Source organism: Saimiri boliviensis, chromosome 1, assembly GCF_048565385.1.
Source record: "Saimiri boliviensis isolate mSaiBol1 chromosome 1, mSaiBol1.pri, whole genome shotgun sequence".
In the NCBI taxonomy this organism is placed as follows: domain Eukaryota; kingdom Metazoa; phylum Chordata; class Mammalia; order Primates; family Cebidae; genus Saimiri; species Saimiri boliviensis.
In genome coordinates, this window is record NC_133449.1 from 176049806 (window position 1) to 176076857 (window position 27052).

The window sequence follows — 27052 nt, forward strand, 5'->3', positions numbered from 1 at the left end:
CCATTGTATGAGGGTGAAGTTTGGCAGGTACCCAAGAGACTTTCCCCCCACCTCCCTCTGTGTCCGAGTTGTTCTTAATTTCAGAGAGAGCTGTTAAGTCAGGTTACAGGGAACAACAGGTGGAGGAAGATAAGATTACACAGGTTCCCAGGGGAGAGATTTTCCGGAACCTTGAAATTTATCCATAAGAGGGTGGACTGTTTCCTGAGGATGCTGGGAAACTATTGAAGATTTTGTTGTTTTTTTGTTTTTGTTTTTCCTGAGATAGGATCTTGCTCTGTTGCCCAGATGGGAGTACAATAGCATGATCATAGCTCACTACAGCCTCCAACTTCTGGGCTCAAGCAATCCTCCTGCCTCAGCCTCCCAAGTTGCTAGGATTGCAGGCACATGGCACTACACCTGACCCATTGGAGGTTCTTGAGCATTGCCATGACTGGGTGAAAACAAAACCCAATTTTATTTTAGCAAGAGTGGAAGATATGAGTAGACAGAGACCCAGAGAGATCAGGTGGGAAGTTGTGACAGTCTAGACGTGTGGGTGGTTAAGGGTTTGGACTAAGATAGTAGCAATGGGAAGGAGAGGAAAGGTGGCAGAGGCAGAGGGTGAAAAGATTTCAGAGGGAAAATCACAGGACTTGGGAACTAATTAGATATGAGAGGGTTGAAAACAAAGGGTGAAGTCAGAGAGGTTATTACAGTATTATTATTATTTTTTTTTTGAGACAGAGTCTCACTCTGTCACCCAGGCTGGAGTGCAGTGGTGTGATCTTGGCTCACTGCAATCTCTGCCTTCTGGGTTCAAGCAATTCTCCCTGCTTTGGCCTCCCGAGTAGCTGGGATTACAGGTACCTGCCATCCAGCCCAGCTAATTTTTCTATTTTTCATAGTATTGCAGTATTTTTAACTGAGAGACACAGAAGTGCCATTGACAATAACCGAATTTAGAAATAGGAATTGCTTTAAGATATATCAATATATTTTAAGAAATAGTGAAAATTTCTATTAAGTGTCTACTGATAAACATTTTTTGTACTAGGTACTGGGAATACAGACTTAAGTAAAATACTTGGTTCCTACTCTTTTTTTTTTTTTTTTTTTTTTTTTTCTTGAGACAGAGTCTCACTCTGTCACCAGACTAGAGTTCAGTGGCACAATCTCAGCTTACTGCACCCTCCACCTCCCAGGTTCAAGCAATTCTTCTGCCTCAGCCTCCTGAGTAGCTGAGATTATAGGCATGTACTGCCACACTCAGCTAATTTTTTTTTGTATTTTTAGTAGAGACAGGGTTTTACCTTGTTAGCTAGCCTGGTCTTGAACTCCAGACCTCAGTGGAGCAGCCTGCCTTGGTCTCCCAAAGTGCTAGGATTACAAGTGTAAACCACTGCGACCAGCCTATCTTTATTTTATTTTATTTGTTTATTTGACAGAGTCTCATTCTGTCACTCGGCTGGAGTTCAGTGGCACAATCTCAGCTCACTGCAACCTCCACATCACAGATTTAAGCGATTCTCCTGCCTCAGCCTCCTGAGTAACTGGGATTACAGGCACCCACCAGCATACCCAGCTAATTTTTGTATTTTTAGTAGAGACGGGGTTTCACCATGGTAGCCAGGATGGTTTAGAAATCCTGACCTCAAGTGATCCACCCGCCTGGCCTCCCAAAGTGCTGGGATTATAGGCATGAGCCACTGATGAGAGTTTATAAGTAATAACCAAGGAAACAAATTCACAGGTTAATAAATGAATCTCCTGATACCATACAGCAGGGGTACCCAACTCCTGGGCTACAACCAATATCAGTCTGCAGCCTGTTAGGAATCAGGCCACACAGTAGATGAGTGGCAGGTGAGCAGGCAATATTTACAGCCGCTTTCCATTCTCGCAATACCACCTGAGCTCTGCCTCCTATCAGATCAGCGGAGGCATTAGATTGTTACAGGAATGTGAACCCTACTGTGAACTGCGCATGCAGGGGATCTGGGTTGTGCACTCCTTGTGAGACTATAATGCCTCATGATCTGTCACTGTCTCCCATCACCCCCAGTTGGGACCATCTAGTTGCGGGAAAACAAGCTTGGGGCTCCCCCCGATTCTACATTATGGTGAGTTGTATACTGATTTTATTGTATATTACAATATAATAATAGAAATAAAGTACACAATAAATATAATACACCTGAAGCATCCTGAAACCATCCCCCAGCCTGGTCTGTTGAAAAACTGTCTTCCATGAAACCAGTTCCTGTTGCCAAAAAGGTTGGCGACTGCTGTAATACAGTTAATAACTGATGGAAGAGGGGAATTAGATTCCTTCTACAGTCCATACTCTTTCCTTTCTACCATGCTATCTCTCCACAGCAGCTTAGTGTTTAGCTTTAATTCTTAAAGCTTGTGCTAGGCCGGGCGCGGTGGCTCAAGCCTGTAATCCCAGCACTTTGGGAGGCCGAGGCGGGTGGATCACGAGGTCGAGAGATCGAGACCATCCTGGTCAACATGGTGAAACCCCGTCTCTACTAAAAATACAAAAAATTAGCTGGGCATGGTGGCACGTGCCTGTAATCCCAGCTACTCAGGAGGCTGAGGCAGGAGAATTGCCTGAACCCAGGAGGCGGAGGTTGCAGTGAGCCAAGATCGCGCCATTGCACTCCAGCCTGGGTAACAAGAGCGAAACTCCATCTTAAAAAAAAAAAAAAAAAAAAAAAAAAAAAACTTGTGCTTAGGAAATACTGAAGAATGAGGAAAGTGTAATTGTGTTTGGGAAGCAGATAAATATTTATATTTATGGATATGGTACACGTTTATATGCATGCATATATTTGTTTGTTAAATGGAATTAGGGGATCAGAAGAGGAAAGTGACAGTGAAAAGAAAGATTTCCAAAACTTTAATTGCTGTTTATAAAAGAGAAACTTATAATAATAAATCAATGAGTTCATCTGAAGTCATCTCAGAATCGCGATGTAACTTTTCAATAAATACCTTCCTTTTTTTTTTTTTTTTGCACTTGTTGCCTAGGCTGGAGTGCAATGGTGTGATCTCAGCTTACTACAACCTCTGCCTCCCAGGTTCAAGTGATTCTCCTGCCTCAGCCTCCTGGGTAGCTGGGATTGCAGGCATGTGCCACCACACTGGGATAATTTTGTATTTTTAATAGAGATGGGGTTTCTCTATGTTGGTCAAGCTGGTCTTGAACTTCTGACCTCAGGTGATCCACCTGCCTCAGCCTCCCAGAGTGCTGGGATTACAGGCATGAGCCGCTGCGCCTAGCCTCAATAAATACCTTTTTTTTTTTTTTACCATGCTTCCTCCTAACACAACACCTTTGCACATATGATTCTCTCTTCTTGGAGTTCTCTTTCTTTCTTTCTTTTTTTGAGACGGAGTTTCACTCTTGTTACCCAGGCTGGAGTGCAATGGCGCGATCTTGGCTCACTGCAACCTCCGCCTCCTGGGTTCAGGCAATTCTCCTGCCTCAGCCACCTGAGTAGCTGGGATTACAGGCACGTGCCACCATGCCCAGCTAATTTTTTGTATTTTTAGTAGAGACGGGGTTTCACCAGGTTGACCAGGATGGTCTCGATCTCTCGACCTCGTGATCCACCCGCCTCGGCCTCCCAAAGTACTGGGATTACAGGCTTGAGCCACCGCACCCGGCCTTTTTTTTTTTTTTTAAGATGGGGTTTCACCATGATGGCCAGGGTGGATTTGAACTCTTGACCTCAGGTGATACAGCCACCTCAGCTTCCCAAAGTGCTAGGATTACAGGCGTGAGCCACCACGCCCAGCTTGGATTTCTCTTTCTTCCACTCTTTCCTAGTTTACCTCTGCTCATCCCTCAGATCTTAATGAAAATGGAGTTTTCCCCAGGGACATCTTCCCTAATCTGTCACTGGGTCATGTCTCCATTTAAATTATCATAATGATATGTTCCTTTCCTTTGTAGCACTTGTGTTACTTGTGATTATATGCAGTAAGGTGTTTCTCTTCCAATTGACTGTTAGTTCTATGATGGCGAAGAACTATATCTATTTTTTTTTTTTTTTTTGAAACTGAGTCTTACTCTGTTACCCAGGCTGGAGTGCAGTGGCATGATCTTGGCTCCCTGTAACCTCTGCCTCTCAGGTTCAAGCAATTCTCCTGCCTCAACCTCCTGAGTAGCTGGGGTTACAGGTACATGCCACCATGCCCCAGTAATTTTTGTATTTTTAGTAGAGACAGGGTTTCACTATGTTGGCCAGGCTGGTCTCAAACTTCTGATCTCATGATCCACACACCTGGGCCTCCCAAAGTGCTGGGATTATAGGCATGAGCCACCATGTCCAGACTTCTTTTTTTTTTTTTTTTTAAGTATTTATTTTTCACTCAACATATGTATTTCTGAACTATTTTTCTTTACTAGCTTTATTGAGGTACAGTGTTCTATTTTATTTTATTTATTATTTTGAGATAGGATCTCACTCTGTTGCCCAGGCTGGAGTGCAATGGCAAGATCTCAGTTCACTGCAACCTCCATCTCCTGGGTTCAAGCGATTCTCCTGCCTGAGCCTCCAGAGTAGCTAGGATTACAGGCATATGCTACCACACCCAGATAATTTTTTGTATTTTTAGTAGAGACAGGGTTTCACCATGTTGGCCAGGCTGGTCTCAAACTCCTGACCTCAAGTGATCCACCTGCCTTGTGTTGGTATTACAGGCCTCCCAAAGTGCTGGTTTTAACAGGCATGAGCCACCATGCCCAACCAAGGTACAGTTTATTTTTATTTTTATTTTTTTGAGATGGAGTTTTGCTCTTGTTGCCCAGGTTGGAGTGCAATGGCACGACCATGGCTCCCTGCAACCTCCACCTCCCAGGTTCAAGCAATTCTTCACAGGTGTGTACCACCATGCCTAGCTAATTTTTCAGTTGAGATGGACTTTCACCATGTTGGTCAGGCTGGTCTCAAACTCCTAACCTCAAGCGATGCACCCACCTCCACCTCTCAAAGTGCTGGGATTACAGGCATGAGTCACTGTGCCCTGCCTGAGGCACAGTTTAAATACCATATAATTCACCTGTTTTAAGTGTACGGTTCATTGATTTTTAAAGTTAATTTCCAGAGTTCTGCAACTATCATCACAATCCAGTTATAGAACATTTCTTCACTCCAAAGATTCCCCTTGCTTATTTTCACACAATACCAATTTCCACCCCCAGTTCCAGGCAACCAATAATCTGCTTTCTATCTCTACAGATATACCTTTTTTGGACATTTCATATAAATGGAATTATACAATATATAGTCTTTTGCATCTGGCTTCCTTTATTGACCATGATTTTCTATGTTGTAGTTTATCTGTATTATAGTATGTATCAGTACTTCATTCCTTCTTTTTTAAAAACATTTTTTGGGCCGGGCGCGGTGGCTCAAGCTTGTAATCCCAGCACTTTGGGAGGCCGAGGCGGGTGGATCACGAGGTCAAGAGATCGAGACCATCCTGGTCAACATGGTGAAACCCCGTCTCTACTAAAAATACAAAAAAATTAGCTGGGCATGGTGGCGCATGCCTGTAATCCCAGCTACTCAGGAGGCTGAGGCAGGAGAATTGCCTGAGCCCAGGAGGCGGAGGTTGCGGTGAGCCGAGATCGCGCCATTGCACTCCAGCCTGGGTAACGAGCGAAACTCCGTCTCAAAAAAAACAAAACAAAACAAAAAAAACACATTTTTTGTGGAGGTGGGCTCTCCCTATGTTGCCCAGGTTAGTCTTGAACACCTGGGCTTAAGTGATCCTTCCAGCTTGGCCTCCCAAAGTGTGGAGATTACAGGTGTAAGCCTCTGCATTTGGCCTTTATTCTTTTTTTGTTGCTGAATAATATTCCATTGTATGGCTAGACCACATTTTTTTTTATTCACCATTTGATGGAATTGTTTTTACATTTTGGCTATTATAAATAATACTGCTATGTACAGTCTTTGTGTGGACATACGTTTTTAGTTCTCTTGGATAGATGCCTAGCAGAATTTCTGGGTCACATAGTTAGGGTTAGTTATGTTTTTTAAAGGAAACTGCCACACTTTTTTTCCAAAGTGGCTGTATCATTTTAAATCCCAACCAGCAATGGGTTTCATGTTTTTTCACATTATTCCCAATATTTTTCATTGTCTTTTTTATTGTAGGTATGCTAGTGGGTATGAAATGATACCTTTTTTTTTTTGAGGGGTAAACTGTCTTTATTCACAGATGACATAATCATCTATATAGAAAATCCTAAGGAATCTACAACAAAGTTAATAGAACTATTAAGTTTGTTAAAATTGTGATATACAAGATCAGTATGCCAAAGTCAATTGTATTTTCATTTATTAATGACAAAAATCTGAAATTTAAAAATATCATTTATAGTAGCACCAAAGCATATCACATATTTTCAGGAACATTGAGAAAAATCTGACAAGACCTATGCACTGACAACTATGGAACATTGATGAGAAATACTAAAGAAGCCTAAACAAATGGAGTGACATAACTGTTTTTATGGGGTTCTCAACATGATGATGAAAGACCAAGGAGGATGTCATTGAAACATAGAATTTTAAAAGTTGGAACTCAGAGAGTGCTTGGTTTTCAAGCATAAGAAAATTCTAAATGTAGTCATGGTGTTAGTTGCTAGAAAGAGAGAATGGGCCGAGTATGGTGGTGCATGCCTGTGATCCCAGCACTTTGGGAGGCTGAGGCAGGAGAATTGCTTGAGCCTAGGAGTTTGAGAACAGCCTGAACAACATAGTGAGATCTCATCTCTACAAAAAAATTTAAAAATGTGCTGGGTGTGTGGTGGCTTATGCCTGTGGTCCCAGCTATTCAGGAGGGTGAGGTGGGAGGATTGCTTGAACCTGGGCTTCAAGGCTATGATCATGCAGTGAGCCATGATCATACCACTGCACTCTAGTCTGGGTGACAAAGCAAGTGAAACTGTCAGGGTGTTAAGTGGGTGGATCTGTAGATCTTCTTGCCCCATGTTTAGAACACTGAGGAGGAGGTCAATGGGTGTATAGTGGGCAGAATGTGTGAAGTGATACCTTTTTTTCTTTCTTTGAGATAGAGTCTCACTCTGTCACCCAGGCTAGAGTGCAGTGTCATAATCTTGGCTCACTGGCACCTCAACCTTCTGGGCTCAAGCTATCCTCCCACCTCTGTCTCCTGAGTAGCTGGGACTACAGATGCCCACCATCATGCAGGGCTAATTTTTTTATTTTTTATTTTTAGTAGTGCTGAGGTCTCACTATGTTGCCCCGGCTTGTCTCAAACTCCTGAGCTCAAGTGATCCTCCTGCCTCCATTTTCCAAAATGCTGGGATTACAGGCATGGGCTACCATGCCCAGCCTGAAGTGGTATCTTTTTTTCGTGGGGGGATGGAGTCTCACTCTGTCAACCAGGCTGGAGCGCAATGGTGTGATCTCGGCTCACTGCAACCTCCACCTCCCGGGCTCAAGCTATTCTCCTGCCTTAGCCTCTTGAGTAGCTGGGACTACAGGTGCATACCACCATGCCCGGCTAATTTTTGTATTTTTAGTAGAGATGAGGTTTCATCATGTTGGCAAGGCTGGTCTCTATCTCCTGACCTTGTGATCCACCTGCCTGGGCCTCCCAAAGTGCTGGGATTACAAACGTGAGGCACCCAGTCCCTGAAGTGGTATCTTAATGTGCTTTGTTAATGTCTATTTTTGTTCACATTATATACTTAGGTCTTGGAATAGTGCCTGGCATATAGTAGGCACTCAATGAAAATTGTGGTAATGAAAAAGGATTAATATAATTTAACAGATGGCAACTTTAAAATGCCTCAATTAGACAGGCTTACCCTAAATTAATTTCTTAGCTATTTATGGTGGGAGACTGAGTCAAAACAGGAGCCAGTCTCAAAGATTTATGGTAGTAAGTTACATAAGCAAGGAAAGATCCCGAATTTCTGTCACTGAGACATTTAAACTTGTGCTGTAATACTTTACAGGTGATGAATAGTATATGCTTCCATAATTCATTTGATAAAAATTTTAAATGCCTTCTTTGTTCTAGGCACTGTACTGAAAACGGGGTATTACTTGAACAAGACAGATATGCATCTTTCCCTCATGGAGCTTATGGTCTCCTGGTGGTTTTAGACAACTAAACAGGCAATTAACAGTACTGCATGACAGATGCTATGAAGGGGGAAGTGCAGATTGATGTGAACATGTAGAAGGAACATCTAATACTAACATATAAGCCGAGTCCTGAGGAAATAGCTGACTTGGTCAGGCAAAGTATTCTAGGCAGTTTGAGCAGCATCGACAAATGCACAGAGATTAGACAAACGCTGGCAAATTTGGAAACTAATATTCTGTAGGCTAGGGAGAGGAGGTTAAGAGGGTTAATAGGGGCCAAATCTCACAAGGACTTCTAAGCCATTTTAGGGAGTTTAAAATTTATCCTGCAGGATGAGGAAAACTTGAAGCAAAGAAGTAACATGATCAGGCTGGGTGACGTGGCTCACACGTGTAATTCCAGCACTTTGGGAGGCCAATTTTAAATTAGCCAGTACTCCTAATAATGTAGGCTGTACAACTACAGCCACACACTTGTACTCCTAGCTACCCAGGAGGTTGAGGTGGTAGGATTGCCTCAGCACTCCTTGCTTGAGCCCAGGCGTTTGGGGCTGCACTGAGCTTTGATTGTGCCTTTGCACTCTGGCCTGTGCTATGGAGCAATACCCTATCTCTTTAAAAAATAATTTCTTAAAAAGCATTGATCAGATTGAGATGGAGCAGCCAATAGGTGGGGAGACGCCCAAGAGTGTTGTCCCTATAACCAAGTGACGAAAGTGGCCCTCCCACCCCCCAAAAAAGAGAGTATGTGAAATGGATGAGGAAACATGATATATATGAAGAGACGAAAGCCTAAGACAAGGACCCTGTATTTTAGGGACAGACAGAAAAAGAGGAGCTGCCAGGTAGATAGGAGGAGACTGGGAACATTTTGGATCCCAGAAAACAGGAATGGAGGAATAACTGGCAATATTTTTGCAGTAAGAAATCAAGTAAGATATGGGTGGAGAGGTGGCTATTGGATGCAGCAAAAATGTGGATGACTTTGGCTAGAGAAGTTTAATGCAGTATAGAAGCAAAAGAGGAGGTTACATTATCTTGGGTGACTGGGTCAGAAAGTGAAGACTATGAGTACAGATAATGTCTTCAAGAGGTTTAGCTGTGAAGGACATGAAAGGGCAGGAACTGGAGTGGGACATAGGTTAAAGGAAAGTAAAATTTCATTAAGTTATTTTCTTTCTTTTTATCTTTTTTCTTTTATTTATTTATTTATTTAGAGAACGGGTCTCACAGTGTTACCCAGGCTAGTCTCAAACTCCTGGCCTCAAGCTATCCTCCTGCCTTGGCCTCCCAAAGTACTAGGTTTACAGGCATGAGCCACCATTCCCAGCATCATGAAGTTCTTTTGGTTTTTCTTATAGGAATATGATTTGCCGTTTTAGTATTATGCCTGTTTTCTTAGCTTCATTTTATTTTGAGATGATAGGACAAGAATTGAAAACATGTGACTATATTTGTGTTGTGTAATTAACCCTTTGCATGTGGTAAGGAAATAGTTTTACTATCTTAATTAACTAGATTTTCTCAGTATAAATTTTGAGAGATTCTGGATAATGAAATCTCGTTTTAATATATTTTGTGTGCTGTTTGCTTTTTAGATCATTCATCGAGATATAAAACCTGAGAATATTTTAGTATCCCAGTCAGGAATTACTAAGCTCTGTGATTTTGGTTTTGCACGAACACTAGCAGCTCCTGGGGACATTTATACGGACTATGTGGCCACACGCTGGTATAGAGCTCCAGAATTAGTATTAAAAGATACTTCTTATGGAAAGTATGTATATTTTGGGATCCTGCCAGCCTTTCCTAGTTATCTCTCTCTCTCTTTTTTTTTTTTTTATTTGGGATGGAGTCTCACTCTGTTGCCCAGGCTGGAGTGCAATGGCACAATCTTGGCTCACTGCATTCTCCGCCTCCCAGGTTCAAGCAGTTCTCCTGTTTTAGCCTCCCAAGTAGCTGGGACTACAGGCTCACACCACCATGCCTGGCTAATTTTTGTATTTTTAGTAGAAACAAGGTTTCTCCATATTGGTCAGGCTGGTCTCGAACTCCTGACCTCAGGTGATCCACCAGCCTCAGCCTCCCAAAGTGCTGGGATTACAGGCGTGAGCCACTGTGCCCAGCCTCCTAGGTATCTCTTTTATCCCTTGGTATATTCTTTTATATCCATCACCCCTAATACTGACAGGTTCTGCCCTCTGCATCTAGGTTGGTGCTAACAAGAGGGACACCTTTAAAGGTAATGGAACAGATCCTATAGGTACCTGCATTGCTGGCTACTGCTGCTGCTATGCTCATTCAACTCTCATGGGTTGAATGGCCACAGCCCCAGAAGACCTATGCAGAAATCCCTCAGAGCGTATCTTTATTTGCTTTAAGCGGTGCCATACCCTTGGCAGAGTTCCCTCCTTTGTTTATCTTCAGTCTCTACATTCTGCAAAGATTTGAAATCATTTACCTTACTCTGCCAGTGTTGCAGTAGAAACTGCCGAGTATTTCCTGGAAAAATTATTTTAAAATGGTACTGTTTTAGGTGCCTCAAAAGTAGCATGATCTTGGTTTAGCACACAACAGCAACCTAAAATACAAATAATCAATCTTGAACATAAAGAGGTAAAAGTATGTAACTTAATACCTGATTTAATAGAAAACTTGAAGGAGGTAATTCTCATGTGCTTTTCCTAGAAATTATTATTCTGTTATAATAATATGTAATATTAATGGGTTTTAACCTTCTGCCAGAAACTCTTCTAAATGCTTTATATACATCAAATAATTTAATCTTTATAACAACCCTATGATGAAGTTGCCACTATTAGCATTCTCATTTTAAATAATAGAACACTAAAGCACAGAGATAAAGTAATTTGCCTAAAGTCACATAGCTGGTTAATAGCAGAACAGAACCAGGATTCTAGCCCAGGTGGTCTGAATTCACAATCCATTCCCCAGGGTACCTTTTCAACTGTACCTACCATTGAGGTACTGTACAGACTGTCTCTGTGCCTCAGTTACTTTACCTATAAAATGGAAATAATAATAGGACTCACTTCATAGGTTTGTGGTGAAGATTAAATGATGTGATATATGCTCAATAAATATTATCTACTTTTTTTTTTTTTTTTTTTGAGACAGAGTTTCGCTCTTATTGCCCAGGCTGGAGTGCAACGGCACCATCCCGGCTCACTGCAACCTCCACCTCTTGGGCTCAAGCGATTCTCCTTCCTCAGCCTCCCGAGTAGCTGTGATTACAGGCCTGCACCACCACACCCAGCTAATTTTGTATTTTTAGTAGAGACGGAGTTTCTCCATGTTGGTCAGGCTGCTCTCAAACTCCTGACCTCAGGTGATCCACCAGCCTCGAACTCCCAAAGTACTGAGATTATAGGTGTAAGCCACTGCAGCCAGCCTATATTATCTACTCTTATTCAAAGTCCTCAAAATTTTTTTCTTCATTTCTTTTTTGCCTCTGGGCATAATGTAGCCTACATAAGATCTCTCTTCTCAGTTTTACCCTCTGTTCTTGCTGTACTTAAATTCCTTTTCTGATACACTCCCTAGCCCCTCAATCCTATTCTATATCTTCTAGTACATTATTTATAAATTTTGTGCCAGTTAATATTAACATGGGCTAGTTCTTTCTCTAGCTCTTTTTTACTAGCCTCCTACTAAAAATTAAGTTCCTTGAGGATCAGCATAATCTCTTGTATTTGGCATAACCAAACTTGGTGCCTTGCCCATGGTAAGATTGGATTCTAGGAGATTTCACATTGTGTTTGAAACAAACTTGCACTAGTGAGTTCTTTTTAAAAACCTTTTTATTGTAAAAGAAAACACAGACACAAAATATCCTTTTTAAAAACGTTTTTATTGTAAAAGAAAACACAGACACAAAATATCACACATAACAAATGGATAGCTCTACCACCTGATCAAAAAATAGAATTTTGCCCACCACCCCAGAAAACCCTTTGTGTGTCCTACTGCAATTGTAACATGCCCCCTTCCCTACAAAGCAACCATCATATTGACTTTTATTGTAATCATTTCCTTGCATTTTTTTAAATAATGGAGACAGGTTTTGCTATGTTGCCCAGGCTGGTCTCGAACTCCTGGCCTCAAGCAATCCTCCTGCCTCAGCCTCCCAAAGTGCTGGGATTACAGGTGTTAGCCACCAGGCCTGGCCATTTCCTTGCATTTTAAAGATAGTTTTATCACCCAAATGTGCATCCATTTAGTTTAATCTAGGCTTTTTCGAGATATGATTCATATATCATACAATCAGACATTTAAAGTGTACAGTTAAGTGGTTTTCAGTATATTCACAGAATTGTACAACCACAATCATAGGCAATTTTAGAACATATTTATCACCCCCAAATGAAACCCTGTACCCGTTAGTAATAACTCTCCATGTCCTCCCAACCCTTCTAGGCCTAGACAAACTCCTATCTGCTTTCATTCTCTATGGATTTGCCTATTTTGAACATTTCATATAAGGAAAATTATATAATATATGGTCCTCAGGACTAGCTTTTTTCACTTAACATAGCAGTATTAGTACTTCATTTCCTTCTTTCTTTCTTTCTTTTTTTTTTTTTTTTTTTAGCAGAGCTGGGGTTTTGCCATGTCAGCCAGGTTGGTCTTGAACTCTTGACCTCAAGTGATCACTCACCTCGGCCTCCCAAAGTCCTGGAATTACAGGCATGAGCCACCATGCCCAGCCATTACTTTATTTCTTTTTATGGCTGAATAATATTCCACTGAATGGATAGACCTCTTTTTATTTACCTTTCATCAGCTGATAGATATTTGGGTTGTTTTTACTTTTTAGCTATAATGGGTAATGCTGCTATGAGCATTTGTATACTCGTTTTTGTGTGGACATATGTTTTCATTTCTTTAAAGTATATACTTAGGAGTTAGAATTGTGGGTCACGTGGTAACTCTATGTTTAATCTTTGAAGAACTGCCAGACTGTTTTCCAAATTGTTTGTACCATTTTACATCCCCATTAGTTGAGTGTGAGGGTTTCAGTTACTCCGTCTTTGCTAGCACTTACTATTATTGTTTTGTTTTTATAGCCATCTTGGCCCCTTTTTTTTTTAAGTAAACTTTATTTTGGGATAATTTTAGATTTACAAGAAAGTTGCAAAGATAGTATAGAGAGTTTCCATATATTCCTCAACCAGTTTCTGTTTGTCCTAATATTATCCTATTTCATTACTACGGGTAAATTTGTCAAAACTAATCTTGTCCTAGCCACGCAGGTGTCATGGCACATACCTGTAGTCCCAGCTTCTTAGGAAGCTGAGGCAGGAGGATCACTTGCGCCCAGGAGTCTGAGGCCATAGTGTGTTATGTTTGCACCTATGAATAGCCACTGCAATCTATCTAGCCTGGGCAACATAGCGAGACTCTATCTCTTAAAAAACCCATGAAACCATTGCCAACAACATAACTAGCCTTGCCTTTTTTTATTTAAAAAAGATTCGATTTTTTTTTTTTTTTTTTTTTTTTTTTTTTTTTTGAGGATGAGTCTTGCTCTGTCACCCAGGCTGGAGTGCAGTGGCATACCAGCTCATGGCACCCTCTGTCTCCCAGGTTCAAATGATTCTTGTGCCTCAGCCTCCTGAGTAGCTGGGATTACAGGTGCCCATCACCACACCTGGTTAATTTTTTTTTTTTTTTTTTTTTTTAAGATGGAGTCTCACACTGTTGCCCAGGCTGGAGTGTAACGGCACAATCTCTGCTCACTGCAACCTCTGCCTCCCAGGTTCAAGTGCCTGGGACTACCAAGTAGCTGGGATTACAGGTGCCTGCGACCATGCCTGGCTAAATTTTTGTGTTTTTAGTAGAGGGGGTTTCTCTGTGTTGGCCAGGCTGGTCTTGAACTCCTGACCTCAGATGATCTACCCACCTCAGCCTTCCAAAGTGCTGGGATTACAGGTGTGAACCACTGCACCTGGCCAATTTTTGTATTTTTAGTAGAGATATGGTTCCACCATGTTGGCCAAGCTGGTCTTGAACTACTGGTCTCAAGTGATCTACCTGCCTCCACATCCCAAAGGGCTGAGATTACAGGTGTGAGCCTCCACGCTGGGCCAAGATTTGATTTTTTTTCTTTTTTTGAGATGGAGTCTCACTCTTTCGCCTAGGCTAGGGTGCAGTGGTGTAATCCACCTCACTGCAACCTCCACCTCCTGGGTTCAAGTCCTTCTTGTACCTCAGCCTCCCAAGTAGCTGGGATTTCAGGCACCCACCATTATGCCCAGCTAATTTGTGTATTTTTAGTAGAGACTGGGTTTCGCCATATTGGCCAGGCTGGTCTTGAACTCCTGACATCAGGTGATCCGCCTGCCTTGGCCTCCCAAAGTGTTGGGATTACAGGTGTGAGCCATCACACCTGGCCTAATATGTTTTTCAACTATCTTTTAAACTACGGGAATTTCCTCTATCCCTTTGTTTCCCTTATAGCTTACATGTTGAGGAGTTCAGACCATTTGCTTTGTTGAATTTCTCACAATCTGAATGCTGTTGATTGCATTCCCATAGAGGAGTTCAGTGTGTTTATCTGTCCTGTGTATTTTCTGCAAACAGGCAGCTGATGCAGATTGATCTGAGGTTCAATCCCTTTGACAAGACTGCAGGTATTACTGTCTTCTTTCATCAGAGGGCACATGTTTGAATGTCTCTTTTTGTGATGTTAGTAAGTACTGATGCTTAATGACTAGATCCATCACTTCATTGGGATGTCTAAAATGGTGTTATTTTAACTTTATCATCTTTTTAAAATTTAATATTTGAATACTCTTATAAATAGACATTTTCCCTTGTTTAGTTACCTAATGATATAGTTCATATGGAGAAACTGGGTAAATACTTGATTTTTTTTCATACATTTTAAAGAATTGACTCCAAAAAGTGACCTACAAAGGCAACCAATTAATTTTTTTGGAAATATTATAAACTCATGAACTTAAACACATGTAATGAGTTTCAATGTATTGCAATTATCAGGGCAGAAAGATAATACCTTTTGCCTACCTGTAACAAGAGTCACAGCCAATACTCATATAACAGAAGATAGGTTAGCAAGCATGACAAATTTAACGAAGTTCTATGTGATGTAGAAGTCTTCATAAATGAAAACCCAAAGACCCAGGGAGAACACAGTCTGATTTTATGCTAAATTTGCTGAAAGGAGTGGATAGTTGTAGAGAAACACGATTGGGCAAAAGGAGTAAGATCTCATGGTAATAAGCACAGCAAGGCCTGTTTGTTCAGATTCTTCTGCCTCTGTTTTACATTCCTTCCTTCCAGGTGTGGTGGAAAGAAGCTCTCTGGAATGAAGGTCTTATCAAGGGTGGTAGATCAGAGAGTGACCTTTCTATGTTTTATGGCTTGCTTTGGGGAAGAGGAATTCTAGTTGCTCTGGAGGTGGGCAAGGGGGAGAGAAATCCTGGTTTCTGTGATACACCTTGAGGGAGAGGGGAGGGCAGGAGAAGGTCAGAGACATTTTTGTTTCTGAGGCCCTTCTAATCTCCTTCATTTCAAAATACGTGTCATGCCAAAGCACCATACTTTTGGGTATCATAGTCTAAACCTGGACACAATTATTATTATTATTGGAGCTCAAAATCAATGGGTGCCTTTACAAGGCGGCTTCCCAAGTCCTTTTAACAGGACCTAGTATGTAGAATTTGATACTTTCCTTGTGACCTTACTGACAAGATAGTAGTCCAGGCTCATTTTTTACGTGTTTTTGCCCCAGACCTGGTGTCAGCCATATTATATTGTTTTTAAAAACAGCATAGTTGAGATATTTTTATATAATATGATCCATCCATTTGAAGTAAATTTCAGTGGCTTTTTGTATATTCACAGATATGTACCACCATCACCACAGTCAATTTTCATCAACTCAGTAAAAACCCCATACCCTTTGTCTATTAACCCCAGACCTCCAAACCCCCTCCCTAACCCTAAGCAATCACTACTATCTTTATAGATTTTTCTTTTTTAATTTTAATTTTATTATTATTTTTTGCATAGAGATGAGGTCTCCCTATGTTGCCCAGGCTGGTTTTGAAATCATGGGCTCAAGAAATCCTCCCCACTCAGACTCTCAAAGTGCGAGGATTATAGGCATAAACCACCACACCTGGCCTTACTTCTGCAGACATGCACCATTATGGCCAGCTAATTTTTAATTTTTTCTTTTGTAGGGACAGGGTCTCGCTATGTTGACTAGGCTGATTTTGAATTCCTGGGCTCAAGCAATCCTCCTGCCTTAGCCTCCCAGAGTGTTAGGGTGATAGATGTGAGCCACCACACTGAAGCCTCACTTTTTTTCTAGCTATTCTAATGAATGTAAAGTGGTATTTCATTGTGGGTTTGATCTACATTTCCCTAGTGTCTAATGAGGTTGAATGTCTTTTTTTTTGGTACTTATTATCCATTTGTATATTGTCCTTGGAGAAATGTCTGTTCATATTCTTTGCCTGGTTTTTTTTTTTTTTTTTGAGACGGAGTTTCGCTCTCGTTACCCAGGCTGGAGTGCAATGGCGCGATCTCGGCTCACCGCAACCTCCGCCTCCTGGGTTCAGGCAATTCTCCTGCCTCAGCCTCCTGAGTAGCTGGGATTATAGGCACACGCCACCATGCCCAGCTAATTTTTTGTATTTTTAGTAGAGACGGGGTTTCACCTTGTTGACCAGGTTGGTCTCGATCTCTCGACCTCGTGATCCACCCGCCTCGGCCTCCCAAAGTGCTGGGATTACAGGCTTGAGCCACCGCGCCCGGCCGAGATATAAGAATTTTCTGCATATCCTAGATACAAATTCCTTATCAGATATGTGATTTGCAAATATATTCTTCCATTTTGTGGGTTTTGTCTTTACTTTCTTAATGATGTCTTTTGATTTTTAAATGTTTCTAATTTTGAGAAGTCCAATTTATCTGTTTATTTGGTTGCCTATGCTTTTGGTATCATATTTCAAAATTGTTTAACAAATCTGGAGTTATGAAGAGTTACATTTTCTTTTGAGTTATGACTTTAGCTCTTACATTTAAGTCTGATCCATTTGAGTTAATTTTTGTATGTGCTATAAGAGTTCAAGTTCATGCGTTTGCATGTGGCTATCCAGTTGTTGTCCCAGCACCATTTGTTGAAAATACTGTTCTTTCCCCATTATGGTCTTGGCCCCTTGTTGAAATTTGGTTGATCATGGATGTAAGTGTAACCACCCAAGGAATTCACCTTGCCTGCTGCCTAGACAGAGCCAATTCATCAAGACAGGGAAATTTCAATAGAGATAGAATAACTCATGCAGAGCTGGCTCTGCAGGAGAACAGAATTTTATTATTACTCAAATCAGTCTCCTTGAGCATTCAGGGAGCAGAGTTTTTAGGGACAATTTGGTGGGTGGGAGAGGCCAGTGAGCTGGGAGTATTGTTTGGTCAGGCTTGAAATCACAGGGAGTGGAAGCTGTCTTCTTTCACTGAGTCAATTCCTGGGTTGGGGTGGGACATAAGATCAGATGAGCTGGTTTTTCAAACTAGGTGGTGCCAGCTGATCCATCAAGTGCAGGGTCTGTAAAATATCTCAAGCACTGATCTTAGGAGCATTTTAGGAAGGGTCAGAATCTTGTAGCCTCTAGCTGCATGACTCCTAAACCATAATTTCTAATCTTGTGGCCACAAATTTTTGGTGCCACAAAAGAAATAGCACTGGAACATAAGTTTTCTCAGCAAGGCAAATTTACTTCTATAGAAAGGTGCATCTTGTGGATGGGGCAATGGCAAAAGCACACCGGACAAGGGAGGGGAAGGGGGTCTTATCCTTGATACAGCTGGTCCCTACTGCTTTGTCTTTCCCCTATTGGGTAGGGTTGGACTGCACAGTCTAAGTTAATTCTGACTGGCTATTTTTAAAGAGAGCAGGGGTATGATCCAGAGTGGTGGAGTGAATAGTTTTGACAGGAAGGACGGTTACAAAGCAGGTGACCAAGGATGACTAAAGACAGAGCAGGTGACTAAGGACAGAGCAGGTGACTAAAAATGACCAAGGACAGAGCAGGTCATAGAGGAGAGGACGGGGTTGTTCACTGAAACCAGGGGCAAGGAGATGTAAAGAACGAGGAAGTTAAACTTAAAAATGGAGGACAAAGAACAGGGAAACTGAATATACTGACATACTGGTTCTTTGAAGAGAAATTTACTGTACCCTACATGTTAGTCCTACAAAGGCAATCTGGTCCCCAGGCAAGAAGGAAGTCTGCTTTGGAAAAGGGCTGTTACCGTCTCTGTCTTAAACTGTATGTGAAATTAGTCTAGCCTGTGTCCAAGAATGAACAAGGACAGCTTGAAGGTTAGAAGCAAGATAGAGCTGATTAAGTTATATCTCCTTCACTGTCTCAGTCATAATTTTGGAAAGGTGGTTTCATAAGGGCTTATTTCTAGAATCTCAGTTCTGTTCCATTGATCTGCAAGGCTGTCCTTGTTCCAGCAATACACTTTCTTTCCTTTTTTTTTTTTTTTTCTTTTTTTTTGACAAGGTCTTACTCTTTTGCCCAGGCTGGAGTGCAGTGGCATGATCTTGGCTCACAGCAACCTCCACCTTCTAGGCTCAAGCAATCCTCCCACCTCAGCCTCCTGAGTAGTTGGGACTTCGGGGTGTATCACCAAGCCTGGCTAATTTTTAAATGTTTTTATAGAGACAGAATTTCACCACGTTGCCTAGGCTGGTCTTGAATGGCACTCAAGCAATCTGCCTGCCTTGGCTTCGAAAAGTGTTGGGATTATGGGCATGAGCCATTGCACCCAGCCAACACACTGTCTTAATAACTACTACTTTATAGTAAGTTTGAAATCAGGAAGTGCTAGTCTTTCTACTTTACTTTTCTGAGATTGTTTTGGCTATTCTAGGTCCATTGCAATTCCATATGAATTTTAAGATCAGTTTGTCAATTTTTGAAAAAAGACATCTGAGATTCTGATTTGGATTACATTGTATCTGTGGATTAGTTTAGAGGTTATTGCTGTCTTAAAAATGTTAACTCTTATTCTAATCTGTGAATTTAGTATGTTTTGCCATTTATTTAGATCTTCCATTAATTTTTTCAACAATGTTTTATAGTTTTCAAAGCATACATTTTACCCTTGTTTTGTAAAATTTATTCTTAAATATCTTACTCTTTTTGATGCTATTATGAATGGAGTTTTCTTAATTTTATTTCAAATTGTTCATTGCAAGGGCATAAAAATGCAACTGACTTTTGTATATTGAGCTTATATTGAAGTGGTGTCATTGTTTGGGGTAAATACCCAGGGTTTGTCATCTCGTGCCAAGAAGATTAAGGACATGGACATACGCAAGGAGTGAGTTTAAGAGCAGAGGTTTAATAGGCACAAGAAAGAGAAAGAATAGCTCTCTCCTTAGTGAGAAAGAGGGATCTCCAAAAGGAAAATCTGGCCTGCAGCTTGACGAGGTGGTGTCCAATTTGCGTAGGGCTCACAGATTGTTTCCACCAGGTGTGACATTTACATAGTGCAAGGGGAAGGCTGGTTGCCCCACCCTAATATTATTATGCAAAAGGAGTCTTTGCCTGGCTGGAGCCTTACTGTCCTCTCCTTACATGATTTGCAAAGAGAAGGGAAGGTGGAGCCATCATTTTGTACATGCCTAGTCTCAGGTAGCCTTTTCCAGTTGGCACTACTGCTGGCATTCACCTGTGCAAGCTTCCAGTTTTTGTGTCTACGTCTGCAGCTTGATTCTACAGGCTGCTCTTGGTTAGAAAAGAAAATGCTTTGGGGCTGCTTTTCACTAAAAGGAAAACCTTACCGAGGATCCCATACCCACACTATTTGCCTAGATAATTTATTCTTAACTCTTAATATCATGCAACCTTCTGAACTTGTTTATTGGTATTCATAGTTCTTTAGTGGATTCCTTAGGATTTTCCACATAGAAGATAATGTCGTCTGTGAGTAGATATAGTTTTGCTTTTTTGCTGGTCTGGATGCCTTTTATTTCTTTTTCCTAATTGTGCAGACTTGAACCTCCAGTACAATGTTGAATAGAAGTGGCGAGAGCATTGGCCAGGCATGGTGGCTCACCCCTGTAATCCCAGCACTTTGGGAGGCCAAGGAGGGCAGATCACCTGAGGTTGGGAATTCAAGACCAGCCTGACCAACATTGAAAAACCCCATCTGTACTAAAAATACAAAATTAGTCAGGAGTGGTGGCGCATGCCTGTAATCCCAGCTACTCTGGAGGCTGAAGCAGGAGAATCACTTGAACCCAGGAGGCAGAGGTTGCAGTGAGCTGAGATTGTGCCATTGCACTCCAACCTGGGCAACAAGAGCAAAATTCTGTCTCAAAAAAAAAAAAAGTGGGCCGGGCACGGTGGCTCAAGCCTGTAATCCCAGCACTTTGGGAGGCTGAGGTGGGTGGATCACGAGGTCGAGAGATCGAGACCATCCTGGTCAACATGGTGAGACCCCGTCTCTACTAAAAATACAAAAAATTAGCTGGGCATGGTGGCACGTGCCTGTAATCCCAGCTACTCAGGAGGCTGAGGCAGGAGAATTGCTTGAACCCAGGAGGCGGAGGATGCGGTGAGCCGAGATCGCGCCATTGCACTCCAGCCTGGGTAACGAGCGAAACTCCATCTCAAAAAAAAAAAAAAAAAAAAGTGGCAAGAGCAGATACCCTTGTCTTGTTCCTAATCTTATGGGGAAAGCACTCAGTCTAAGTATGATATTAGATTGGATTTTTCACAGATGCCTTTTATCAGGTTGAGGAAGTTTCCTTTTATTCTTAGTTTGTTGAGTGCTTTTATCATGAAGGGTGTTGGATTTTATAAAATGCTTTTTCTTTGTCTATTGAAATGATCAAAATGAGAATTTTTTTGGTTTTATTCTATTGATGTATTATATTACATTTCTTGGTTTTTGGATGTTGAACCAATATCCAATTGTCACAGTGCATAAGTCTTTTTCTTTTCTTTTCTTTTCTTTTCTTTTTTTTTTTGAGACAGAGTCTCAGTCTTGTTGCCCAGGCTGGAGTGCAATGGCACCATCTTGGCTCACTGCAACCTCTGCCTCCTGGGTTCAACCGATTTTCCTGCCTTAGCCTCCCAAGTAGCTGGGATTACAAGTACAAGCTACCACGCCCAGCTAATTTTTTGTATTTTTAGTAGAGACGGGTTTTCACTATGTTGGCCAGGCTGGTCTTGAACTCCTGACCTCAGGTGATCCACCAACCTCTGCCTCCCAAAGTGCTGGGATGACAGGTGTAAGCTACTGTGCCCGGTAGCATAATTCTTTTAATGTGATGCTGGATTCAGTTTGCTGGTATTTTTGTTGAGAATTTTGTGTTCACATTCATGAAAGATATTTGTCTGTACTTTTCTTTTCTACTGGTTTGGGTGTCAGGGAAGTACTGGTTTTAAAAAATGAGATGGATGTATTCCTCCTGTTTTTTGAAAGAGTTTATGAAGATTTGGTATTAACTCTTCTTTAAATGATAGAATTCAGTAGTGACGACATCTAGGCCTGGGCTTTTCTTTGCAGATAGTTTTTTTTTTTTTAAATAAACTGATTCAGTCTTTTCACTTGTTAAAAGTTTATTGAGATTGTCTGTTTTTTCTTGAGCCAGTTTCAGTAGTTTATGTTTTTCTGGGAAACCTCATTTAATCTAAGTTATCTTAATTTGTTGGCAAACAATTATTTATTCCTTTATAATCCTTTTAATTCTGTGAAGTCAGTAGTAATGTCACCTCTTTCATTTCTGATTCTAGTAAGTTTTCTCTCTTTTGTTCTTGGTCATTCTAACTAAATGTCTTTCAATTTTGTTGATTTATTTAAAAAAATAGCTTTGGTTTCATTGATTTTCTGTTTTCTTATTCTCTATTTCATGAACTTACTTTTTAAATATTTCTTTTTGCTTGCTTGGTTTAGTTTGCTCTTCTTTTTCCAGTGTCTTAAGGTGGAAGGTTAGGTTACTGATTTGATGTCTTTATATAGGCATTACAGCTATTCATTTTCCTCTCTGCTTTACTGTATCCCACAAATGATGGTATGTTTTGTCTTCATTTTCATTAATCTCAAAGTTTTTTTTTTTGTTTTTTTTTTTTTGAGACAGGATCTTGCTCTGTTGCCCGGGCTGGAGTGCAGTGGTGTGATCTCAGATCACTGCAGCCCTGACTTCCCCAGCTTGAGTGATCCTCCCTCTTCAGCCTCCCGAGTAGCTGAGACTTTAGGTTTGTGCCCTCATGCCTGGCTAATTTTTTTTTTTTTTTTTTTTTTGCAGCGACAAGGTCTCACTATGTTACCCAGGCTGATCTCAAACTCCTGTTCTCAAGTGATCCTCCTACCTCTACTTCCCAAAGTATTGAGATTAAAGTCATGAGCTACCGTGCCCAGCCTCAAAGTATTTTCTGATTTCCCCTTGGACCCATTGGTTATTTAGTAGAATATAGTTTAATATCCGTATATTTGTAAATTTCCAAAATTTTTCCTGTAATTGATATCTAATTTTATTCCACTGTAGTAAGAAAATATATTTTGTGTCATTTCTGCCTTTTAAATTTACTGAGGTTTATTTATGGCCCAGCACATGGGCTCTCCTGGAGAACATTCCATGTGACTTGAGAACAATATATAAATATATATTCTATTGTTCTGTGAGGTGTTCTGCAGAGAGTTATTAGGTCTAACTTGTTTATCATGGCATTCATATTTTCTCTTTCCTTCTTGATTTTCTAATTGGTTTAGACATGTTTATCATTATTATAGTTTTCTGATAGACTGCTCCCTTTATCATTATGAAATTTCCCTCTTCATCTCTAGTAACTTTTTTTATTAAAAGTCTATTTTGTGTGATATTAGGACAGGCTTTTTAGTTTTCTTGTGATTGTTGTTTGCATAATATATCTTTTTTACAACTTTTGCTTACAATGTTTATATATTGAATATAAAGTATATCTTCCTTAAATAGCATATAGTCAAATCACGAGTCTTTTTTTCCCCCCTCCAGGCTGACAGTCTCTGCCTTTTGCTGGATGGATTAATCTGTTAACATTTAATGTTATTATTATTTTTATTTATTCATTTTTTTGAGACAGAGTCCCAGGCTGGAGTGCAGTGGTGCGATCTCAGCTCACTGTAACTTCCGCCTCCCAGGTTCAAGCAATTCTCCTTGCCTCATCCTCCTGAGTAGCTGGGATTACAGATGCCCACCACCATTCTTGGCTAAATTTTATATTTTTCATAGAGATGGGATTTCACCATGTTAGCCAGGCAGGCTGACCTTGAATTCCTGACCTAAAGTGATCCACACACCTAGGCCTCCTAAAGTGCTGGGATTACAGGTGTGAGCCACCATGCCCCTCCTTTACTATATATATATATATATTTTCTTTTTAGTGGTTTCTCTAAGGTTTACACCTTATCAGAATCAACAAGTAAGTTTCTGTGTATAGTAGTTTAATTCCAGTGATACAGATATAGAAAAGTTATTCTTATATCATTCTATTCCCTTTTCCATCTTTGTGTGGTTTGTTGTACATATTACATCTAGTACTGTTTTAAACCCAACAATATGTTGTTACTATTACCTTTTCTTTATAGTCATTTCTCTAAACTCAATATAGTTTTGCTTCCTCTCACTTCCTTTTTGATATCATTGGCAAATATATTACACATATTACATTTGTAATGTTATCGGCCCAACAGTATGTTGTATGCATATTATTTCTTCCCTAGGTAGAGGCAGCTGTAATGTCTTGCATATTATTTTGTATGAGGGGTCTTCAAAAAGTTTATGGAAATGCATATTACAAAAAAACTGTGCATGGCTTTAATTTTTTTTTTTTGGCACCAAAGTAAACTCATATTAACTTGTTACCTTTCTGAGGAGGATCTAGTTTGAGGCACTAAGAAGGGTAATACATCAGTTAGAAAAGAGCCTCTATCAAAACAACATGAATTCTGCTAAAATTGAAGTAAGAACAAGCATCAAATTCATGATGAAGCTTGAGTGGAAGAATGGTGGAAGCACTGATGTTTTATGAAAAGTTCTTTTTTTTTTTTTTTTTTCAATTTTTAATGTTTTAAAATTTTAATACAGAAACAAGGTCTTTGCAGTGCTGGCCAAGCTAGTCTCGAACTGGGCTCAAGCAGTCCTCCTGCATCAGCCTCCAAAAGTGCTGAGATTGCAGGCTTGATTGGCTTTTTGAAAAGTTTATGGAGACAATGCCCCAAAGAAACCAGCAGTTTACAAATGGATAACTTATTTTAAGAAGGGAGGAAACGATGTTAAAAAGGAAGCCTGGCTGGGTGCGGTGGCTCACGCCTGTAATCCCAGCACTCTGGGAGGCTGAGGTGGGCAGATCACAAGGTCAGGAGTTTGAGACCAGCCTGGCCAATGTGGTAAAACCTCAGTCTCTACTAAAACTACAAAAAATTGGCCGGTTGTAGTGGTGCATGCCTGTAATCCCAGCTACTTAGGAGGCTGGGGCAGAAGAATTGCTTGAAGCTGGGCAGCAGAGGTTGCAGTGAGCTGAGATGCCACTGCACTCCATCCTGAGTGACAGAGCGAGACTGTCTCAAAAAAAAAAAAAGAAGACTGCAATAGCAGACCACTCACATCAATTTGTGAGGAAAACATTTTTCTTGTTCATGCCCTAATTTAAGGAGATGACTGCTCTAATTGAAGGATTATACAGGTAGAAACAATAGCCAACACTGTAGACATCTCAACTGGTTCAGTGTATATAATTCTGACTGAAAAATTAAACTTGAGCAAACTTTCCACTTGATGGATGTGAAAACCATTGCACCAAGATCAGCTGCAGAGAACAGCAGAGCTTTCAATGGAAATTTTAAGCAGGTGGCATCAAGATCCTGAAGCATTTCTCTGAAGAACTGTAACAGGTGATGAAACCTGGCTTTACTAGTATGATCCTGAAGACAAAGCACTGGCTACTAAGGGGTGGAAGTGGGCTGGTCAAAGCTAAAGAGATTAGTCAAGAGCAAAGGTCATGGCAACAGTTTTTTTGTTTGTTTGTTTGTTTGTTTTTGGATGCTCACAGAATTTTGCTTGTTGACTTTCTGGATGTCCAAAGAATAATATCTGCTTCTTGTGAGAGTATTTCAAGAAAATTACCCAAGCTTTTTTTTTTTCTTTTCCCCAGACGAGTCAGTCTCTGTCACCCAGACTGGGGTGCAGTGGTGGGATCTTGGCTCACTGCAACCTGTTTCCTGGGCTCAAGTGATTCTCCCACCTCAGCCCCCTGAGTAGTTGGGACTACAGGTATGTGCCGCCATGCCCAGCTACATTTTGTATTTTTTGTAGAGATGGGGTTTTACCATGTTGTCCAGGCTAGTCTTGAACTCCTGAGCTCAAGCAATCTGCCTCTCTTGGTCTCCCAAAGTGCTGGGATTATAGGCATGAGCCACTGCACCCAGCTGAAAGTTAGCCAAAGCTTTAGCAAAATAAACATCTGGGAAAGCTTCACCAGAGTGTCTTTCTCCATCATGACTGTGCTCCAGCTCATTCTTCTCATCAAACAAGGGCAATGTTATAAACATTTTGATGCAAAATTATTAGGCATCTACTTTAAAATTCTGATTATTTTCTTCTGATTCTTTTTATTTCCTAATCTTAAAAAAGTCTATAAAGGGCACCCATTTTTCTTTAGTTAGTTAATAATGTTAAAAGGACTACATTGATGTGGTTAAATTCCCAAGACGCTCAGTTCCTTAGGGATGTACTAAATGGCTGGTATCGTTGCTTACAAAAGTATCTTGAACCTTAGAGATCTTACATTGAGAATAAAGTTTATATTTTAATTTTTTTCTTAGAGTATCATTATTATTTATTATTTATTTTTTTTGAGACAGAGTCTCACTGTGTCACCCAGACTGGAGTGCAGTGGTGCGATCTTACCTCATTGCAACTTTCACCTTCCAGGCTCAAGCAATTCTCCTGCCTCAGCCTCCCAAGTAGTTGGGATTACAGGCATGTGCCACCATGCCCAGCTAATGAGAATAAAGCTTATATTTTATTTTTGTCATTTATTTTTATTTTCACAAACTTTTTGAAGTCTTCTCTATAATTGCTTTTTAAAATGAATTAAGAGAAGAAAGAAAAAATTATGCATTTATATTGCCTTTTATAATTACATAATTACTTTTACCAGTGCTTTTTGTTTTTTCATGTGGATTTTTAACTTTTTTGAGACAGCGTCTCACTCTGTCACCCAAGCTGGAGTGCAGTGGAGTGATCATGACTTACTGCATCCTCAATCTTCTGGGCTTAAATAGTTCTTCTGTTTCAGCCTCTCAAATAGCTGGGACTACAGGCATGTGCCACCATACCCAACTAATTAATTTTTTTGTAGATACGGTGTCATACTATATTGCCTAGGCTGGTCTCAAACTCCTGGCCACAAGCAGTCTTCCCTTGGTCCTCAAATGTGCTGGGATTGCAGGTATGAGCAACTATACCTGCCCTTCCTGTGGATTTGAATTACCATCCGGGGTCACTTGCTTTCAGTCTTAAGAACTTCCTTAATATTTCTTGTGAGTTGGGTTGGTTAGCAACAAATTCTCTGTTTTTGTTTATCTTGAAAAGTCTTACTTTCACCTTCATTTTTGAAAGGTATCTTTGCTAGATATAGGGTTTTTGGTTGACAGGTCTTTTTTGAGCACTTTGAATTGTTGTACCACTGTCTACTGGTCTCCACTGTTTCCTTTGAGAAGTCTGTTGCTGATCTTACCAAAGTTCTTTTGTAAGTGACTTGTTTTTCTCATGCTGCTTTCAAGATTTTCATCTTGTATGATGTATTTGTTTATGGATCTCCTTGTGTTTATTGTTCTTGGAGTTTGTTGAGCTTCCTGGGTTTGTGGATTATTTT

General features: G+C 40.6%; 1 protein-coding gene across 1 annotated transcript in view; it reads left to right on the top strand.

Moving 5' to 3' along the window:
- CDKL3 (cyclin dependent kinase like 3) overlaps positions 1 to 27052 on the top strand; it is a 63169-nt gene that overhangs the window by 7186 nt on the left and 28931 nt on the right. The window contains exon 3 of the mRNA XM_074381508.1: positions 9722 to 9900. Coding sequence (XP_074237609.1) covers positions 9722 to 9900 — 179 coding nt within the window. The remainder of the gene's footprint in view (positions 1 to 9721; positions 9901 to 27052) is intronic.